The sequence below is a fragment of the Mustela nigripes genome, chromosome 15 (assembly GCF_022355385.1).
Source record: "Mustela nigripes isolate SB6536 chromosome 15, MUSNIG.SB6536, whole genome shotgun sequence".
Lineage (NCBI taxonomy): Eukaryota > Metazoa > Chordata > Mammalia > Carnivora > Mustelidae > Mustela > Mustela nigripes.
In genome coordinates, this window is record NC_081571.1 from 14,486,678 (window position 1) to 14,504,277 (window position 17,600).

Genomic DNA, 17,600 nt, shown 5'->3' on the forward strand with positions numbered 1-17,600 from the left:
ATTAAAATAATTCTCAGGCTTTTTGAACCTGTACATGTAGTAGCCATTATTCATTTATCTTTGTAGTAGAGAATTAGCAAGCAAATAATAACCACATTTCTGTCTCTTTTTTACTTACTTTTTTTTTCACTATTAGGGATATGATAGAGACACATTCAGGTTCTTTATAGTGATTCTTACATATTTAGGACTTAAATCACTGTGGATATTACTTTAGATTATTATTTTATGTTGTTATTATAGATTATTTTTTTAAAAATAAAATTTGTCGTTATTTGACAACTTAAACTAAAATGTATGTATTTTTTTTTAAAGATTTTATTTATTTAATTTTACGGAGATCACAAGTAGGCAGAGAGGCAGGAAGAGAGAAGGTAGGGGGAGCAGGCTCCCTGCCGAGCAGAGAGCCCAATGTGGGACTCGATTCCAGGACCCTGAGATCATGACCTGAGCCGAAGGCAGAGGCTTAACCCACTGAGCCACCCAGGTGCCCCAAAAGTATGTATTTTTTGAAAAGGTCAAACTATCAGGCACAAAAAGTGCATAGGGACATGTCAAAAATTTTCTGACTGGATCACTTCTTGGTAATTTTATTTTTCATCAGAACTTTTTTTTTCTTTCTTTTCTATTTTGAGAGAGTGAGTGAGCGAGCAGGTGGGGAGGGGCAGGGAGAGAATCATAAGTAGGCTTCAAGCGTGGGACTCAATGTCACGACCCTCAGATCATGACCTGAGCCAAAATCAGGAGTCAGACACTGATCCGACTGAACCATGTAGGTGTCCCAGCAATAAAGTATTTTTTAATCACTGTATATATATGGCTTTTTTTTTTCTTTTAAAGACATAATGCTTTGGCATACTTAATAGACTACAGCATTTTTTTTTTTTTTTAATTTTCAAATTTGGTTTCCCCAGACTGATAAAGAGGACATTTACATCATGTGACAAGGTGGCCAGATTGGAAAGGATTATTTGGTCTTGTTAAGGAAAGATTAGATTTACTATTTTTAAGCAGGAGAAATTTTGTGAGTGGAAACAAAGTCATTTGATTTTCAGCCTGAATGAGAATTTAACCTTTGATGTCATGAAATTCTTTTCCTACAATGTTGATAAACAAGGACAACAAACAAATTACTTTTCAAACTGGTTAAAAAAAAAAAAAAGGAATAGTAACATGGAATTTGTTCTTTTCTCCCCTTTATAGCTGGGTAGTCTGTATAGGTTCATAGACATAAACTTCATGTAAGAATAGCCTAAGAGTTAAAGCAAGCAGAAAAGACATAGAAATGTGAAATATTTGACTTTGTACTTTCCATATTAAGTCAGGTTGTATTAACTGATACTGAGAGTAGCGCTCAGGGTTTATGTGGTGTAAAAAATCCTTAAACTACTTCTTTGAAGAGACAGAAGATACTGCTGAGAATATGTTGTATATCCTCTGGGTTAATTTTTTTTATGATTTTGAAGACTTTAAATAGGAACTGGATTATTATGCCATATATCTTTATCAGTTTTAGTAGTAATATGATAAATGATCTGAATGTGGAAACTAGTTTCTAATGGAAACAAAATTGTTTATATTTGGATTTTCCGTGCTTTTAATTGGATTTTAATTAGTGCTGTAAACTTCGTACAAAAAAATATACTGTTTATCAGAATTTAAAAGAAGACAGAGGATTAGAAAAAGGTTGTTTTGCTTTATAAAATTATTTTAAAACTGGAATTGGCCCCTTCTATGAAAGGTGCAAAGTTTTGTCTTTAATGCTGTTGTCTCTCATACATGCTAAGGTGAACAAGGTGTGATCCCTTGACTTTAAGAAATTTATCTAGTAGGGAAATTAAGATATGTACACAAATAGAACCATATTACAGGATAAAATACAGTAAATACCATAATGGGGGAAAATGTGTATTTGATAGGTAGAGTGTTGATTGATAAGCTAATTGATAAATTAGTATAAATTACCTTTTATTGTAGATGAGGTTTTGATAGGTAGAGTGTTGATTAATAAGCTAATTGATAAATTAGTACAGATTACCTTTTATTGTATATGAGGTAAGTTTCATGTGCAAGGTGCACTAGCCTGTAGTTGTTTTCCACTTACTATTAGAAAATGTTTTGCTAACCTTTGTTTGACTTAGTATAGAATAATAATGAATTTAATTGAATGATAATTAAGATTTTAGAAAATTCATTTTATCTATGGCATTGCTATTAATGATAAATTTTCTTTCTTAAAAGTTTTTTAATCAGGTTCTGATGCTTGGAAAAACATCTATCAGCGATTTGTCAGAGCATGTCTTTGACTTAATTTTGGAGCTCTATAATATTGATAGTCATTTGCTGCTCTCTGTTTTACCCCAACTTGAATTTAAACTAAAGGTAACTATTTAAAAAATGTTATCGTTCTGTCAACCAGATTAGCAAAGAGCATTATTTGTGGCTTTTTAATTCTTATGGTACTTTTACCTGAATGCTGCAGATGTGTATTACTGTTATTTATTTACATGTTTGTACCTTACTTCTTTGCTTATCTGCAATGCCTGGCATGGTGCCTAGCAGATAGTAGCCACTTAATTAATGATGGTATTTTACTTCAGATAATTTCCAGATTGTGACCAATTTTTGAGGTCTAGCTATACATCAACCTTCTTTTCAAGGCACAGTTTATAGTGGTTCCCAAGACCCCCTGATTACACCGTAAAAATAGTTTAGGGTCTATTGTCCACATATTGTTAAATAGTTTCCCCATGTGGATATTATCTTATGCCTATGTTGAAACTCCATTACTTTTCACATAGTTCTCTGGAATTTTTTGGTGGCATGTTGCTGTTGCCTTGACATTATGCCATAAAATTGAGTTTCATTTGTAGATTTGGGGAATAGATTTTCCTTTTTTCGAATTATTACAGGAAGATTTAAAAAAGTTGGTTATAATAAATCATCTTTGATGAAATCTGATGTGCCACCCAGAGAAATTCTTAAATGATTTCCATGTTATATTTCTTGTTTGTAAAAATTTTGATTTATCTCTTTTAAAACAAGAAAATAAACAAACCTTATTTGTAGTGTGAATAACACACAAAACTAGCAAGTGATTATTCTCATTTTATTCTGGGGTGTATTTTTCAAGTGACCCACTTGATTCACTGTCCCAACTGCACCATATTTTCCCATGTAGTTAGCAATTTTGATGAGGCAGAAGGCAGTCATACTTCTAACATTTTTCTTGCTCTGTTTTTTTTTTTTTAAGATTTTATTTGGCAGAGAGATAGCACAGGTAGGCAGAGCAGCAGTCAGAGGGACGAGGAGAAGCAGCTCCCTGCTAAGTGAGGAGCCTGATGGAAGGCTAGATCCCAGGACCCTGAGATCATGGCCTGAGCCGAAGGCAGATGCTTAACTGACTGAAGCATCCAGGTGCCCCTGGTCTAATTTTCTTTAAAAATACTGAATACTGTAAGAAATATAAAAAGTAAGGAATTATCATCCTTGTTTTCAGCAAGTCTAACAGCTAGTGTAGAAGAAAAGAAAAATTCAGATTTAATTAGCCAGATATCCTAAGTGTGCTAAAAGATAAACAGCATACAGTTGAAACAAAGGAAACAGATATAGAAGCATATAGAGGTAGGAAGATGCTGGGTGAATTTGTGGAACACAAAGAGTTACAGTTAAGTAAGTAAACTTTTTAATTTAAGTAAGCTTAAATTATCCCTGACTGCACATTAGAATCTTCACCTGTGGAGCGTTAGTAAGCAAACAGATGTCTGGGCATTAAACCAGATAAGTTATTTTGATCAGAATTCTTGGCAGTAGAGTACAAGCATTCAGTTGTTTTTATTTTTATTTTTTTTAATTTTTATTTTTTTAGAGCTTTAGAGGTCATTTTTGTAGATTGTTTTATTATTATTTTTCTTTTTGTAATAGCTTTATTCAAATATAATTCAAATACCATAAAAATCACCCATTTAAAGTGTACAATTCAGTGTTTTTTGACATATTCACAGTCATGCAACTGTCATGACAATTATTTTTAGAACATTTTTATCGTCCACTGAAAGAAATCTTATACCCTTTAGTGGTGACCTTCCGTTCCTCCAGGAACCCAGCTCAAGACAATCACTAATTTACTTTCTGTCCCTATAGATTGCCTATTCTAGACATTTTTATAAATGGGGCTATAGCATATATAATCTTTTGTGACTGGAATCTTTAACCTAGCATAAAGTTTTCAAGGTTCTTCCATGGTATAGTTTGTGCCAGGACGTCATTTATTTGTTTATTTAATTTTTATTTATTTTTAAAATTTCTTTCAGTCTTCCAGAATTCATCGTTTATGCACCACACCCAGTGCTCCATGCAATACATGCTCTCCATAATACCCACCACCAGGCTCACCCAACCTCCCACCTCCTGCCCCTCCAGAACCCTCAGATTGTTTTTCAGGGTCCACAGTCTTTCATGGTTCATCTTCCCCTCCAATTTCCCCCAACTCCCTTCCCCTCTCCATCTCCCCATGTCCTCCATGTTATTTCTTATGCTCCAAAAATAAGCAAAAGCATATGATAATTGACTTTCTCTGCTTGACTTATTTCACTCAGCATAATCTCTTCTAGTCCCGTCCATGTTGATACAAAAGTTGGGTATTCATCCTTTCTGATGGAGGCATAATACCCCATAGTGTATTTGGACCACATCTTCCTTTTTTAATTGCTAAATCATATTTCATTGTATGGGTAATACAATATTTTATCAGTTGATGGACATTTATGTTGTTTCCACCCTTTGCTATTATAAATAATGGTGCTGTGTATTATGAATAGTGCTAGTATGAACAGTCATGGATATATTTTTTTAAATTTAAATTTAATTAATTAACATATAATATATTATCAGTTTCAGAGGTAGAGGTCAGTGATTCATCAGTCTTATATAATATCCAGTGCTCATTACATCACATGCTCTCCTTAATGTCCATCACCCACTTACCCCATCCTTCTACCTCCCTCCCCTCTAGCAACCCTCAGTTTGTTCCCTAAGACTAAAAGTCTCTTATGGTTTGTCTCCCTTTCTGGTTTCATCTTGTTTTATTTTTGCTTCTTTTGGGAGAAGATATTTACAAATGACATATCAGATAAAGGGCTAGTATCCAAACTCCATAAAAGAACTTACCAAACTCAATACCCAAAGAACAAATAATCTAATCAAGAAATGGGCAGAAGATGTGAACAGACATTTCCTCAAAAAACACATCCAGATGGCCAACAGACACATGAAAAAATGCTCAACATCACTCGACATCAGGGAAATAACAGATCAAAACCACAATGAGATATAACCTCACACAGTCAAAATAGCTAAAATTAACAAGTTAGGGAACAAGATATTGGCAAGGATGTGGAGAAAGGGGAACCCTCCTAGACTGTTGGCGGGAATGCAAGCTGGTGCAACATCTATGGAAAACAGTATGGAGGTTCCTCAAAAAGTTGAAAATAGAGCTACCCTATAACCTAGCAATTGCACTACTGCGTATTTACCCCAAAGATACAGATGTAGTGATCCAAAGGGGCACCTGCACCCCAATGTTTTTTATAGCAGCAATGCCCACAATAGCTAAATTATAGAAAAATCCCAGATGTCCATCAAAAGATAAATGGATAAAGATGACATGGTATATATACACAATGGAATACTCTTCAGCCATCAAAATGAAATCTTATATTTGCAGTGACGTGGTTGGGACTAGAGGGTATTATGGTAAGTGAAATAAGTCAGAGAAAGACAAGTATCATATCATCTCAGGAATTTAAGAAATAAGGCAGAATCATGGAGGAAGAGAGGAAAAAATAAAACCAGATGAAACCAGAGAGGGAGACAAACCACAAGAGACTCTTAATCATAGGAAACAAATGTGTTATACTATTATTTTAATTTTTTTCCAAATTTTTATTTAAATTTCAGGTAACATAGTGTATTATTGGTTTCAGGAGTAGAATATAGTGTTTCATCACTTACCTAGAACACTCAGTGCTCATCGTAACAAGTGCCCTCCTTACTACCCATCACCCATATAGCCCATCCCCCACCTCCCTCCCTCCATTAACCCTCAGTTTGTTCTCTGTCATTAAGAGCCTCTTATGGTTTGCTTCCATTTCTCTTTTTCTTTCTCCTTCCCATATGTTCATCTGTTTTATTTCATAATTTCCAAATATGAGTGAAACCATATGGTATTTGTTTTTCTCTGACTGACTTACTTCACTTAACATAATACATTCTAGCTCCATTCATGTCGTTGCAAATGGCAATGTTTCATTCTTTTTGAGGGCTGAGTAATATTCCTGTGTGTGTGCACACACATAGCCACATTTAGCAATCATTTTGATGTGCCCTTGGGGTTGAAATATACTTATTTAGAGGACTAGTGAGAGAAATAACAGAGATGACTTAGGTCATATTATGGGAGCTCTTAATACTAGGGTAAGGCATTGGTTTAAAAAAAAAAACAAACAAAACCCAACAGTGTACAGTGCCTTCATAGCACTTTGAATATCATTGTTTTTTGATATGGTCACATGTTATGTTCAAGTGTAGTATTGTGGGTAGTTCAGTCATTTTACCATTGTGTCATTTGTTGGAGGTACCAAAATCAATAATAAAATTGAGTTCCTGTCTCCATGCTACCTACCCATATTAGAATAAATAAAGCAGAAATTAGTTTTTGCACATGCAAGACTTCAGCATATTGGTGAACTTCATTATAGATCTGGTATGTGTAGGTGAACTGATTCTTCTTTTGGGAGATTTCACATATTTATTTCTACAAAGAGCTTAACCAGTTCAATCATACAGAATTTTCTGTTTACTGTAGACCTGGCCTCTTCATGGCTATTTTTAAGAAACAGTTTTCCAAGAGCCTGCATAACTTTGATGTAGTTAATTTTTGAATTTGACTGTGAATGGAAATAAGCCTCAAATTCAAGAGGGGTCTCTAACATTTAATCGAACTTTGGGATGTATTTTCATATAGGAAGTACACTTTAACAAGCTGATTAGAACATTTAAGGGTTTATTTATTTCTTGCAAAGTATATTGAGCATTTTTTTTGGTATACTTTTTCATCTGGAGCTCATGAAAGTTTTTCTGTGGAATTGGAGATGGGGAAAATTATTGTGACTATATCTACCTGATGGTTTTAAAGCTGTTTGTGTTTTGTTTTAGAGCAATGATAATGAGGAACGCCTACAAGTTGTTAAACTATTGGCAAAAATGTTTGGTGCGAAGGATTCAGAATTGGCTTCTCAAAACAAACCACTTTGGCAGTGTTACTTGGGCAGGTATATGATTTTGGTGTCCTGTTTAAAAGTAATAAATGTTTTTAATCTATTTATATTAGCTAAAAATGTCATTCATATTTTAATATTTTCTTGAAATTATAAAAATGAAGGTTTTATATTTTGAAATTTTTGAATGTTAGTACTGATTAGCAATATTTACAGTTTCACTTTCTGTTTTCATCTTATTTTGCCCTTAATAATTTCTGAAAGATGATACGCTTAAAAAGCTATTTCAGAAAGTATTATAATCATGAAATTAAAATGTGTTAGTACATTTGCAGTGATTCATTCCAGCTGAAAATAAATCATTGTGAGATACACGGGTATCCACAGAATGAATAAATAAATGATACGTATGTCTTCCTCCTAACCTCCTTTGTATGTTTCTCTTTTAAAGGAAGTGATAGCCTGGGATATATATATGCTTTTAATGTTCACAATCATGAAATTGTTTGCAAAATTTTGAGTGTATTTGTTTCTTTTTTGTTTGAGAAGGGTTCAATTATATTTTTAAAGGTATCCTTGACCTTGAATATATTAAAACCATTTAAAGTGCCCTAGCTGAAACCTACTTTGACCCAGAAGATAAAGGAGAATTTTTTTCCTCTGCTTAAATTTTTTTCATAACAAATAATGCAGTTAAGTCACAAATAAATAGCATTTAAAAACTCATACTCTGTTTCTTTCTATATTGAAATATTTGTATGTTATAACCACTTTTCTTTCCATCTTAATATTAGAACTGTCACGATTATAATAAATTTAATTTCTCTTGGCCTTATTTTTCTAATTTGTTAAATGAACTATGTTTGCTAAGTGCCAAATTCTTAATCTGATTTCTTATTGCTTATATAGCTCAGTAGTATTTGACAAGGTGAGTTAAATGAATAAATTTTAGTCTATTGTCATTTTGAGTTTGCTTTCTAGACTCTTTTCCTTTAAATACAGTGGAAAGTTCTTGGGAAGTAGAGCAGAATAGCTTATATGTTTAATTAAATTATACCTTTTAATTTAGAGTCCACTTAGTGTGGTAAAATAAAAATACAGGTTTTACTTACAGACATTTACTGTATCTTTAAATCAGGACTTGGATTATCCAGACTTGATTTGGGAGGTTAAAATTTGTCACATTTCCATTACATTGTAATTTTTCCTTTACTTTTAAAACTTCAAACTGAAACTCACAGATTATTACGACTTTTAAGAAGCTAGAGTATTTTTTAAAGAAGTCTTATAATATTTATTTATAATGATTAAATGGTATATGTTTAGTTGGAAATGTAAAGTACATAGGGATGAAGTACTTGGATTCAAAACAGTCTGGAAACTATATGATACCATAGGCTAGGTGTTATAACTTTTTTTTGAGTGTACTTCATAGAACATTTTTTTTCTTATAATAAGCTTTTCTTTTCTTTTTTTAAAGATTTTATTTATTTATTTGACAGACAGAGATCACAAGTAGGCAGAGAGGCAGGCAGAGAGAGAGAGAGAGGAGGAAGGAAGCAGGCTCCCTGCTGAGCAGAGAGCCCGATGTGGGGCTTGATCCCAGGACCCTGGAAAACATGACCTGAGCCGAAGGCAGAGGCTTTAACCCTCTGAGCCACCCAGGCGCTCCTCTTATAATAAGCTTTTATGAATAATTTGGTGCTCGTTTAGAAGATCTCTTTTTTTCTCTTTTATAATATTTGTTATGACATTCGTTATGATATGTTATGAATTTGTTATGGTATGTTATGAATTTGTTATGGTATTGGGTGATAGATGATTTGGAAACCTTTTGATATTACAGAATTAGATATATGAAAATATGGAATGGAAAATTCTCACTTGACTTTGATGTTCTTGTTGTTACTTAAGATTTTTCAAAGACATCCCTCTTTTGTAGTCCAGGCTGAACTAGTGTATACAGGCTTTCAACATTAATGGTTTAGGACAGCTGGACATCGTGGGCTTTATGATGGAGGAACAGGATTCCATCTATGAAATAGTCTTGCTGAAACAGTGAATCTGGATATAATTAAGTGTCTAGATCTAACTATCAACTTGTAAGATTTGGATAGAAGGGGAGCCTATTAATTGAAACCAGGATAATACAGATTAGTGAAATCTCAACTGTGGGAAAACACAACACACACAAACAGAACAATTTCTTCACCAAATAAATTATAAAGAAAAAAAAGAAGAGAAATACAAAGTTAAAAGATACCTAAATTGCATATCTTTCAAAGAGTTTTAATATTTTGGAGATAAATACTAAGATATTTACTTCTTCATTTAAAATTGGCTTTGGTATTAGTGGAAATGTAATGTGATGTTTAACTGGATAGGAGTTAATTTGGGCTCAGTTTTAGAGTCATGTAAAATAATACGGGGTTTAGTGCAAGATCTGCCACACTTTGTGAATGCCCTACACTTAAGAAAGAATGGGATTTATATAATGTATCTATGACCTGTGCACACAAATAGGCTTATATAAACATATATATTTAAAAGAATAATATTTATAGGAAAAATCTTGTCATTCTCATTTTTTGTGCTTGAGCCAAACTTATATTGTTTTCACAAGCTCCTTAAAAGTACACAGTTCTCATAGGAGATTGTCCTGGTTTAATATAGACATTCTGAAGCATTCATAAATATATAGCTTATCAAAACTTTGTTGAAATAGTCTAGCTTTGCTTTGAATTATTCTACATAACTTGTTTTTTCTTTTAATTAGAGAAGTAAATATAAATTGTGTATATTTTAAACACATAATTGTTCCTCCTATTTTAAAGAACTTTCTGTGCCTTTATATTTTATCAGGTTTAATGACATCCATGTACCAATCCGCTTGGAATGTGTGAAGTTTGCTAGTCATTGTCTCATGAACCATCCTGATTTAGCAAAGGACTTAACAGGTATTATATACCCATAATAGCAAATATGCCTAGATGTTCTTTGGTGAAAAAAATCATTTTTATGTATATGGGGAAAAAGTCCCATTTTTTTATTACTGTGATGGGTAAAGTAATCCTTTAATTCATTATCATGGAAGTTACTCTCTGAAGCTAGAATTTTGACTCATTATATCTTTTAGTCTAGAAACACCTATAAAAAGTCAATTTACCAGAAAGAATATGAGTTTTTTCATTTCAGAACAGTTCTAAAGATATTTTAGGTGTTTGGATTTGAACTTCACTTTGGTGTTCTTTACTCTTCTTTAATGTTTTGAGAACTTAGGTAAATGTCATTAATTTGTAAACTGCGTTTAATGAGGGTCATTTTTCTGAAATCTGTATAAATTACAAGGCATTTCAGAATTTTGCATTTTTGTACTAATAAAGATATCATGTATCTGAATATTGCTTGTCTATTAATTTTTCTTTTCTTTTTTAAGATTTCAGTTATTTAGGGATGCCTGCATGGCTCAGTTAAGTGTCTGTCTTTGGCTCAGGTCATGATCCCAGAGTCCTGGAGTGGAGCTCCATATTGGGCTCCTTGCTCAGCAGAGAGCCTGGTTCTCCCTCTGCCTGCCACTGCTTATGCTTGCGCTCTCTCTCTGACAAATAAAAAAAATCTTAAGCAAAAGATTTTATTTATTTATTTATTTATTAAGATTTTATTAATTTGAGAAAGAGAGCAAGTGAGAGCACAATCAGGGGTTGGGTAGAATGAGAGGGAGAAGCAGACTCCCTATTGAGCAGGAAGCCCCATGAGTGGGGCTCCATCCCTGAACTCCAGGATCATGACCTGAGCTAAAGGCAGAGGTTTAACTGACTGAGTCACTCAAGCACCCTTAATTTTTTTAAATTAGGAAATTGTTTGGAAAATACAGATGACTATAGTAGCTGCTATGTCTTCTTCAGAAATGTTACTGCATTTTGCTATATTTGCTTAAGAGTTTTAAAAAAAGAAAAGAAATTGTAGTTGTAGTTGAAATGCCACTCATAAACTATTATTCCTGTTTCCACAGAGGGTAGCTACTCCACTAAATTTGGTCTGCATCCTGTTTCTTTTTCTATCTACGTCACATGTATATTTGTCCATAAATGATATATGGTTCTGTTATGTGTTTTTAAAAATTTTATTTTAATGGTATCATTTGAATTTGATGGGGTTGAACTTATTCCTACTGTCGTATGTATTTTATTTTCATGCTTCTTGCTTTTTTTTCCCCTCCTATTTTCCTCTTTTCTGCTTAATTGCTTACTTTTCTTTGTTTTCATTTTTCCTTTTTTCCCTTGGGGCTTGGAAGTTAACATTTTCACTTTTGTGCTTTTACTGCATAATTGATCAATGAAGTCTATAAAGTTAATCAGAACTCTCTAGCTTCTTTTTGAGCAATCAAGGAACTTCAAGGTTTTAACTTCAAAGTTTTAACTCTGCATATTCTCTTTCCATTGTTTACATTATTGTTATTAGTTATTTACTCTTTTTAAAACTTTATCAACTTGTAGTATATTTAAAAATTTTTTTTATGGTCCTTGCTTACGGTTGCTTCTTAAATCTTACTACTTCCTTCTGAGTTTCTTTTGATAAAATGATGAAGTATATTCTTTCATAATTTTTTTTTTTAAGATTTTGGATTTATTTATTTGACAGAGAGCAGAAGCAGAGGAAGTGGCAGGCAGAGGCAGAGGGAGAGGGAGAAGCAGGCTTCCAGCTGAGCAGGGAGCCTAATGTGGGGCTCAATCCAGGACCCCAGGATCATGACTGCAGCTGAAGACAGACGCTTAACTGACTGAGCTACCCAGATGCCCCTCTTTAATATTTTTAACAATAGTTTGTCATAGTAATACTTTCAGGTTTTGTTAATTTCTACCAATTCTGTTTAAACAGCAGGTGTTTCTCACTTTCATCCTTTTTTTGTGGGTGATATCATGTCTGAAACCCTCCACCTGCCTACTCATATCTGAATTTGGACTGCTTGCTCTTTGAGCTTCTACTTTATAGCATTGATCTTCAGAGGATCTGTTCTTCCTCCCTCTTTCATCTTCCCTCTGTTTCCTTCCTTCCTTCCTTTCTTTCTTTCTCTCTCTCTCTCTCTCTCCTGCGTGTGTGTGTGTGTGTTTTCTCTTTTGTCTTCCTCCTTCTCTTTTCCCCTGGATGTTCCTTTTACTGTAACATTCTATTCTTGTGTTATTGATGCACTGTTCTCTGAAAAAATTAACGATAGCGTTTTGGAGAATTATTTTCCTACAAAATGTTTCTTTTAGTCAACTTATTTTTTTCCACCTGCTTTGTCTGTATTTTCTGTGTTAGAGGCTTTCCTCAAATGGTTGTTAGTCGGTAGCTCTCTGCTATAATTAAGAGTGGGGGACTAAATAAAGAGCTGTTTAGAAAGCCCTGAATGTATAGATGGTCTTGCTGACTCTGAACTTCGATATAGGGTGGGTTCTTTGTTAGAAAACCTTTAGTTTAAATACTTGTCTTTAACTGGTCAGATTCCTCACTGAAGAGGATCCTATCAGGAGTTTACAAGTCTAGTTGCTGGTATCTTTGGGACTACTGTATTATTACTTCATTCCTTTTTTTTTTTTAATTATTGAGTGATATTCTATTGTATAAATACACAGTGATTTGTTTATTCGCTTTTTTGTTTGATGGATTTCTGGGTTGTTTTTGATTTTGAGCTTTTAAGATTACGATTACTCTGAGTATTATTATAAGTGTTTCTATGGATTTATGCTTTTATTTCTCTCTGTAATTACTTAGAGTGAAATTGCTGGTTATGGGGTAAATACATGTTTAATATTATAAGAAATGACTGAGTTCTCCATATTAGCTATATTGTTTTCCACTTGGACTGGAAGTGATTTAGACTTCTAGTTCTTCAGTGTTCTTGTCACCATTTTGTATCAAAAATCTTTTTGATTGTAGTCATTCTCATAGTTCTTGCTGTTTTATTGTGGTTTTAATTTGCATTCTCCTGATGACTAATGAGATTGAGTATCTTTTTATGTGTGTATTGAAATTTTCTTTTGTGAAGTGTGTTTTTAAATTTTAAATCCATCTTTTTAAAATTGGCTTGTTTTTCTTGTTGATTTGTAGTGGTCTGTATATGTTCTGGATCTCTTTAAAGTATAAAAAAATTAAGTAATTTTCCCATAGAACTTTAATACAAAGTTCGCTGTTACCTAAATAATACATGTTTTGATTTTTTTTTTAATGGTTTTATTTTTTTGACAGACAGAGATCACAAATAGGCAGAAAGGCAGGCAGAGAGAGAGAGAGAGAGAGAGAGAGCAGGTTCCCCTTTGAGCAGAGAGCTGGATGCTGGGCTCGATCCCAGGACCCTGGGATCATGACTGGAGCCGAAGGCAGAGGCTTTAACCCACTGAACCACCCAGGCACCCCATGTTTTGATTTTTTGTAGCTATCTAAAATATATTTTAAATGTGAATAATTTCACCGATAACCTTTTAAGTCCTTCCATTGTTTGGAATGTTTGAATGTTTACAAAAAGATAGTGTGTAGTTTCCTTTTTTTATGAAACATTTTATGTTGTGTTATGATTTCCTATTTTTCAGCCTCTGTGCACATTTTAGTTTTTTTTTTTTCCTTTAATTCCCATCACTTATTTCACCTGTCCCCCTACCCACCTTCCTCAGGTAACCATCAGTTTGTTCTCTATAGTTGAGTCTGTTGTTTTGTCTTTCGCTCTCAATTTTTTTACTTTGCTTGTCAGTTTTCTTAAATTCCACATGTGAGTGAGATCATACGGTATTTGTCTTTCTTTGATTTTGCTTAACATTATATTTTCTAGCTTTATCCATGTTTTGCAAATGGCAAGATTTCATTCCTTTTTAAAGCTGAATAATAATTCCGCTGTGTGTATGTGTGTGTATACCTATTCTTCTCAAACTATCTCAAAAAAAGAGGAGGAAAAAAAATAGAAGAAGGAGGAAAACTTCCAAATTCATTCCGTGAGGCCAGTATCACCCTGATACCAAAACCAGATAAAGACACCACCAAAAAAAAGAATTCTATAGATCATTATCTCTCATGAGATACCACCTCTTCTTCATATCCATCTATGGATAGACACTTGGGCTTTTGCCTTAGCTTGGCTATTGTATGTAAATAATGTTGCAGTAAATAGGGGTGAATGTATCCCTTTGAATTAGTGTTTTTTTATTCTTTGGGTGAGTACCCAGTAGTGGAATTACTGGCTTTGGAGAGTAGTTCCATTTTTTTAACTTTTTGAGGAAATTCCATACTGTTTTCTAGAGTGGCTGAGCCAGTTTGCATTCCCACTGACAGTGCAAGAGAGTTTACCTTTTTCTATATTCTTACCAAGACCTCTTGTTTCTTGGTTGTTGATATTAGCCATTCTGACAGATGTGAGGTGATACCTCATTGTAGTTTTAACTTGGATTTCCTTGATGATGAGTGATTTGAGCATCTTTTCATGTATCTTTTGGCCATCTGTTTGTCTTTGGAAAAATGTTCTTATCTTGTCTATTACTTAATTGGATCATTTGGGGTTTTTGATGTTGAGTTGTATGAGTTCTTTATATGTTTTGGTTACTAATCCTTTATCAGATAACCCTTTATATGTTTTGGGTACTAACCCTTTATCAGATATTTGCCACTATCTTCTATCTTCTATCTTCTTCCCTTCTCTAGGTTGTCTTTTAGTTTTGCTGGTTGTTTTCTTTGCTGTGAAGAAACTTAATTTTGAAATAGTCCCAATAGTTTATTATTGCTTTTGTTTCCCTTACCGCGAGAGACACTATCTATAAAAATGTTGTTACAGCCAGTGTCTGAGAAATTACTGCTTCAAGGGTTTTTACAGTTTAAGGTCTCACATTTAGGTCTTTAATCCATTTTGAATTTATTTTTGTGTTTGGTGAAAGAAGGTGGTCTAGTTTCATTTTTTTGCAATGTAGCTGTCCCAACTCCACTTGTTGGAGAGATTTTCTTCCATTGGATATTCATTTCTCCTTTGTTGAAGATTAATTGGTCATAAAATGTGGGTTTACTTCTGGGTTTTCTATTCTGTTCCATTGATCTGTGTGTTTATTTTTATGCCAGTACCATACTATTTTAATTCTACCATTTTGTAATGTAACTTGAAGTCTGGAATTGTGATACATCCAGTTTTGTTTTTCTTTTTCAAGATTGCTTTGGCTAGTTAAGATCTTGTAATCCCATACAAATTTTAGGATTGTTTGTTTTAGTTTTGTGAAAAATGTTGGTATTTTGATATGAATTGTATTAAATCTGTAGATTGCTTTGGGTGGTGTGGACATTATAACAGTATTTGTTCTTCAACCCGTGAGCATGGAATGTCTTTCTGTTTCTTTGTATCATGTATGCATGTATCATGTATCTTGAATTGATCTCATCAGTATTTTTCTAATTTTCAGAGTATAGGCTTTTACTGTTTTGGTTAAGTTTATTCCGAGATATTTTATTATTTTTGATACAATTTTAAATGGGATTTTTTCTTAATTTCACTTTCTGCTGCTTCATTGTATAGGAGTGCAACAGATTTCTGTATATTGACTTTGTATCCTATGACTTTACCAAATTCATTTGTCAGTTCTAGTGATTTTTTGGTGGAGTCTTTAGAGTTTTCTCTAAAGAGATAATGTTTATCTTATCCATTGGATAGATGCCTTTTTATTCTTTATCCATTTGGATGCCTTTTATTTCTTTATGTTGTTTGATTGCTGTGGCTAGGACTTCCGAGTACTATTTTGAATAAAAGCAGTGGAAGTGGACATCCTTATGTTTTTCTGACCTTAAAGGAAAAGCTCTGTTTTTCACCACTGAGTATGATGTTGGCTGTGGGTTTTTCATATAAGGCCTTTATCATGTTGAGGTATTTTCCCTCTACACCTACTTTGCAGAGGATTTCTATCATGAATGGATTTTGTACTTTGTCTGATTCTTTTCCTGCATCTGTTGAAATGATGATATGATTTTTTTAAAAAAATTTATTTATTTATTTCACAGATGGAGGTCACAAGTAGGCAGAGAGGCAGGCAGAGAGAGAGGGTGAAGCAGGGTTCCTGCTGATCAGAGTGCTAGATGCGGGGCTCCATCCCAGTACCCTGGGATCATGACCTGAGCTAAAGGCAGAGGTTTAACCCACTGAGCCACCCAGGCGTCCTGCGGATATGATTCTTAAAAAATATTTTATTTATTTATTTTTGAGAGAGAGTGACTGTGAGGAGGAGGAAAGGTCAGAGGGAGAGAGAGAAGTAGAATCCCTGCTGAGCAGGGAGCGCAATGCCGGGGCTGGATCCCAGTACAGTGAGATTATGACCTGAGCCGAAGGGAGCCGCTTTACTGACTGAGTCACCCACTTAACCGACTGAGTCACTCCGGAGCCCTCCATCATCTGATTTTTTTATCCTTTCTTTTATTAACGTGATTTATCAAGTTAATTGTTTTGTGAATATTAAACTGCCCTCATATCCCAGGAATAAATCCCACTTCATTGAGACATATGGTTTTTTAGAAATACTGTTTAATTCAGTTTGCTAATACTTTGTTGAGGATTTTTGCATTTATGCTCATGAGAGATACTGACCTATAGAATTCTTTTTTTTGGTGGTGTCTTTATCTGGTTTTGGTGTCAGGGTGTTACTGGCCTCACAGAATAAATTTGGAAGTTTTCCTTCCTCTTCTATTTTTTTTCCCTCTTCTATTTTTTTTTTTTTTTTTTTTTTTAGATAGTTTGAGAGGAATGGGTATTAACTCTTCTTTAATTCTTTGGTAGAATTTGCCTATGAAGCTGTCTGGTCCAGGACTTTTGTTTTTTGGGATTTTTCTGATTACTGATTCAATTTCATTGCTGGTAATTGGTCTGTTCTATTTATTTATTTATTTTCTATTTCTCCATGCTTTCGTTTTGGTAGGTTGTATGTTTCCAGGAATTTATCCATTTCTTCTAAGTTGTCCAATTTGTTGGCATATGGGTTTCCATAAAAATCTGTTATAATTGTATTTCTGTGGTATTGGTTGTTATTTCTCCTCTTTTATTAATGATTTTGTTTATTTGGGTCCTTTTGTTTTTTTGATAGCTAGAGGTTTATTGAAACCAACTCTTGGTTTCATTGATCTGTTCTATTTTTTATGTTTCTATATCATTTATTTCTACTCTGATCTTTATTATTCCTTCTTCTTGCTGGGTTTGGCCTTTTGTTTTTTTGATAGCTAGAGGTTTATTGAAACCAACTCTTGGTTTCATTGATCTGTTCTATTTTTTATGTTTCTATATCATTTATTTCTACTCTGATCTTTATTATTCCTTCTTCTTGCTGGGTTTGG

The 17,600-nt window shown here is 33.6% G+C and overlaps 1 protein-coding gene across 7 annotated transcripts in view; it reads left to right on the plus strand.

Annotated features, from left to right (window-relative positions):
* PDS5B (PDS5 cohesin associated factor B) overlaps positions 1-17,600 on the plus strand; it is a 204,461-nt gene that overhangs the window by 93,391 nt on the left and 93,470 nt on the right. For all 7 annotated transcript variants that reach the window (XM_059378326.1, XM_059378327.1, XM_059378330.1 and 4 more), the window contains exons 8-10: positions 2,242-2,382; positions 7,216-7,331; positions 10,140-10,234. In XM_059378326.1, coding sequence (XP_059234309.1) covers positions 2,242-2,382; positions 7,216-7,331; positions 10,140-10,234 — 352 coding nt within the window. The remainder of the gene's footprint in view (positions 1-2,241; positions 2,383-7,215; positions 7,332-10,139; positions 10,235-17,600) is intronic.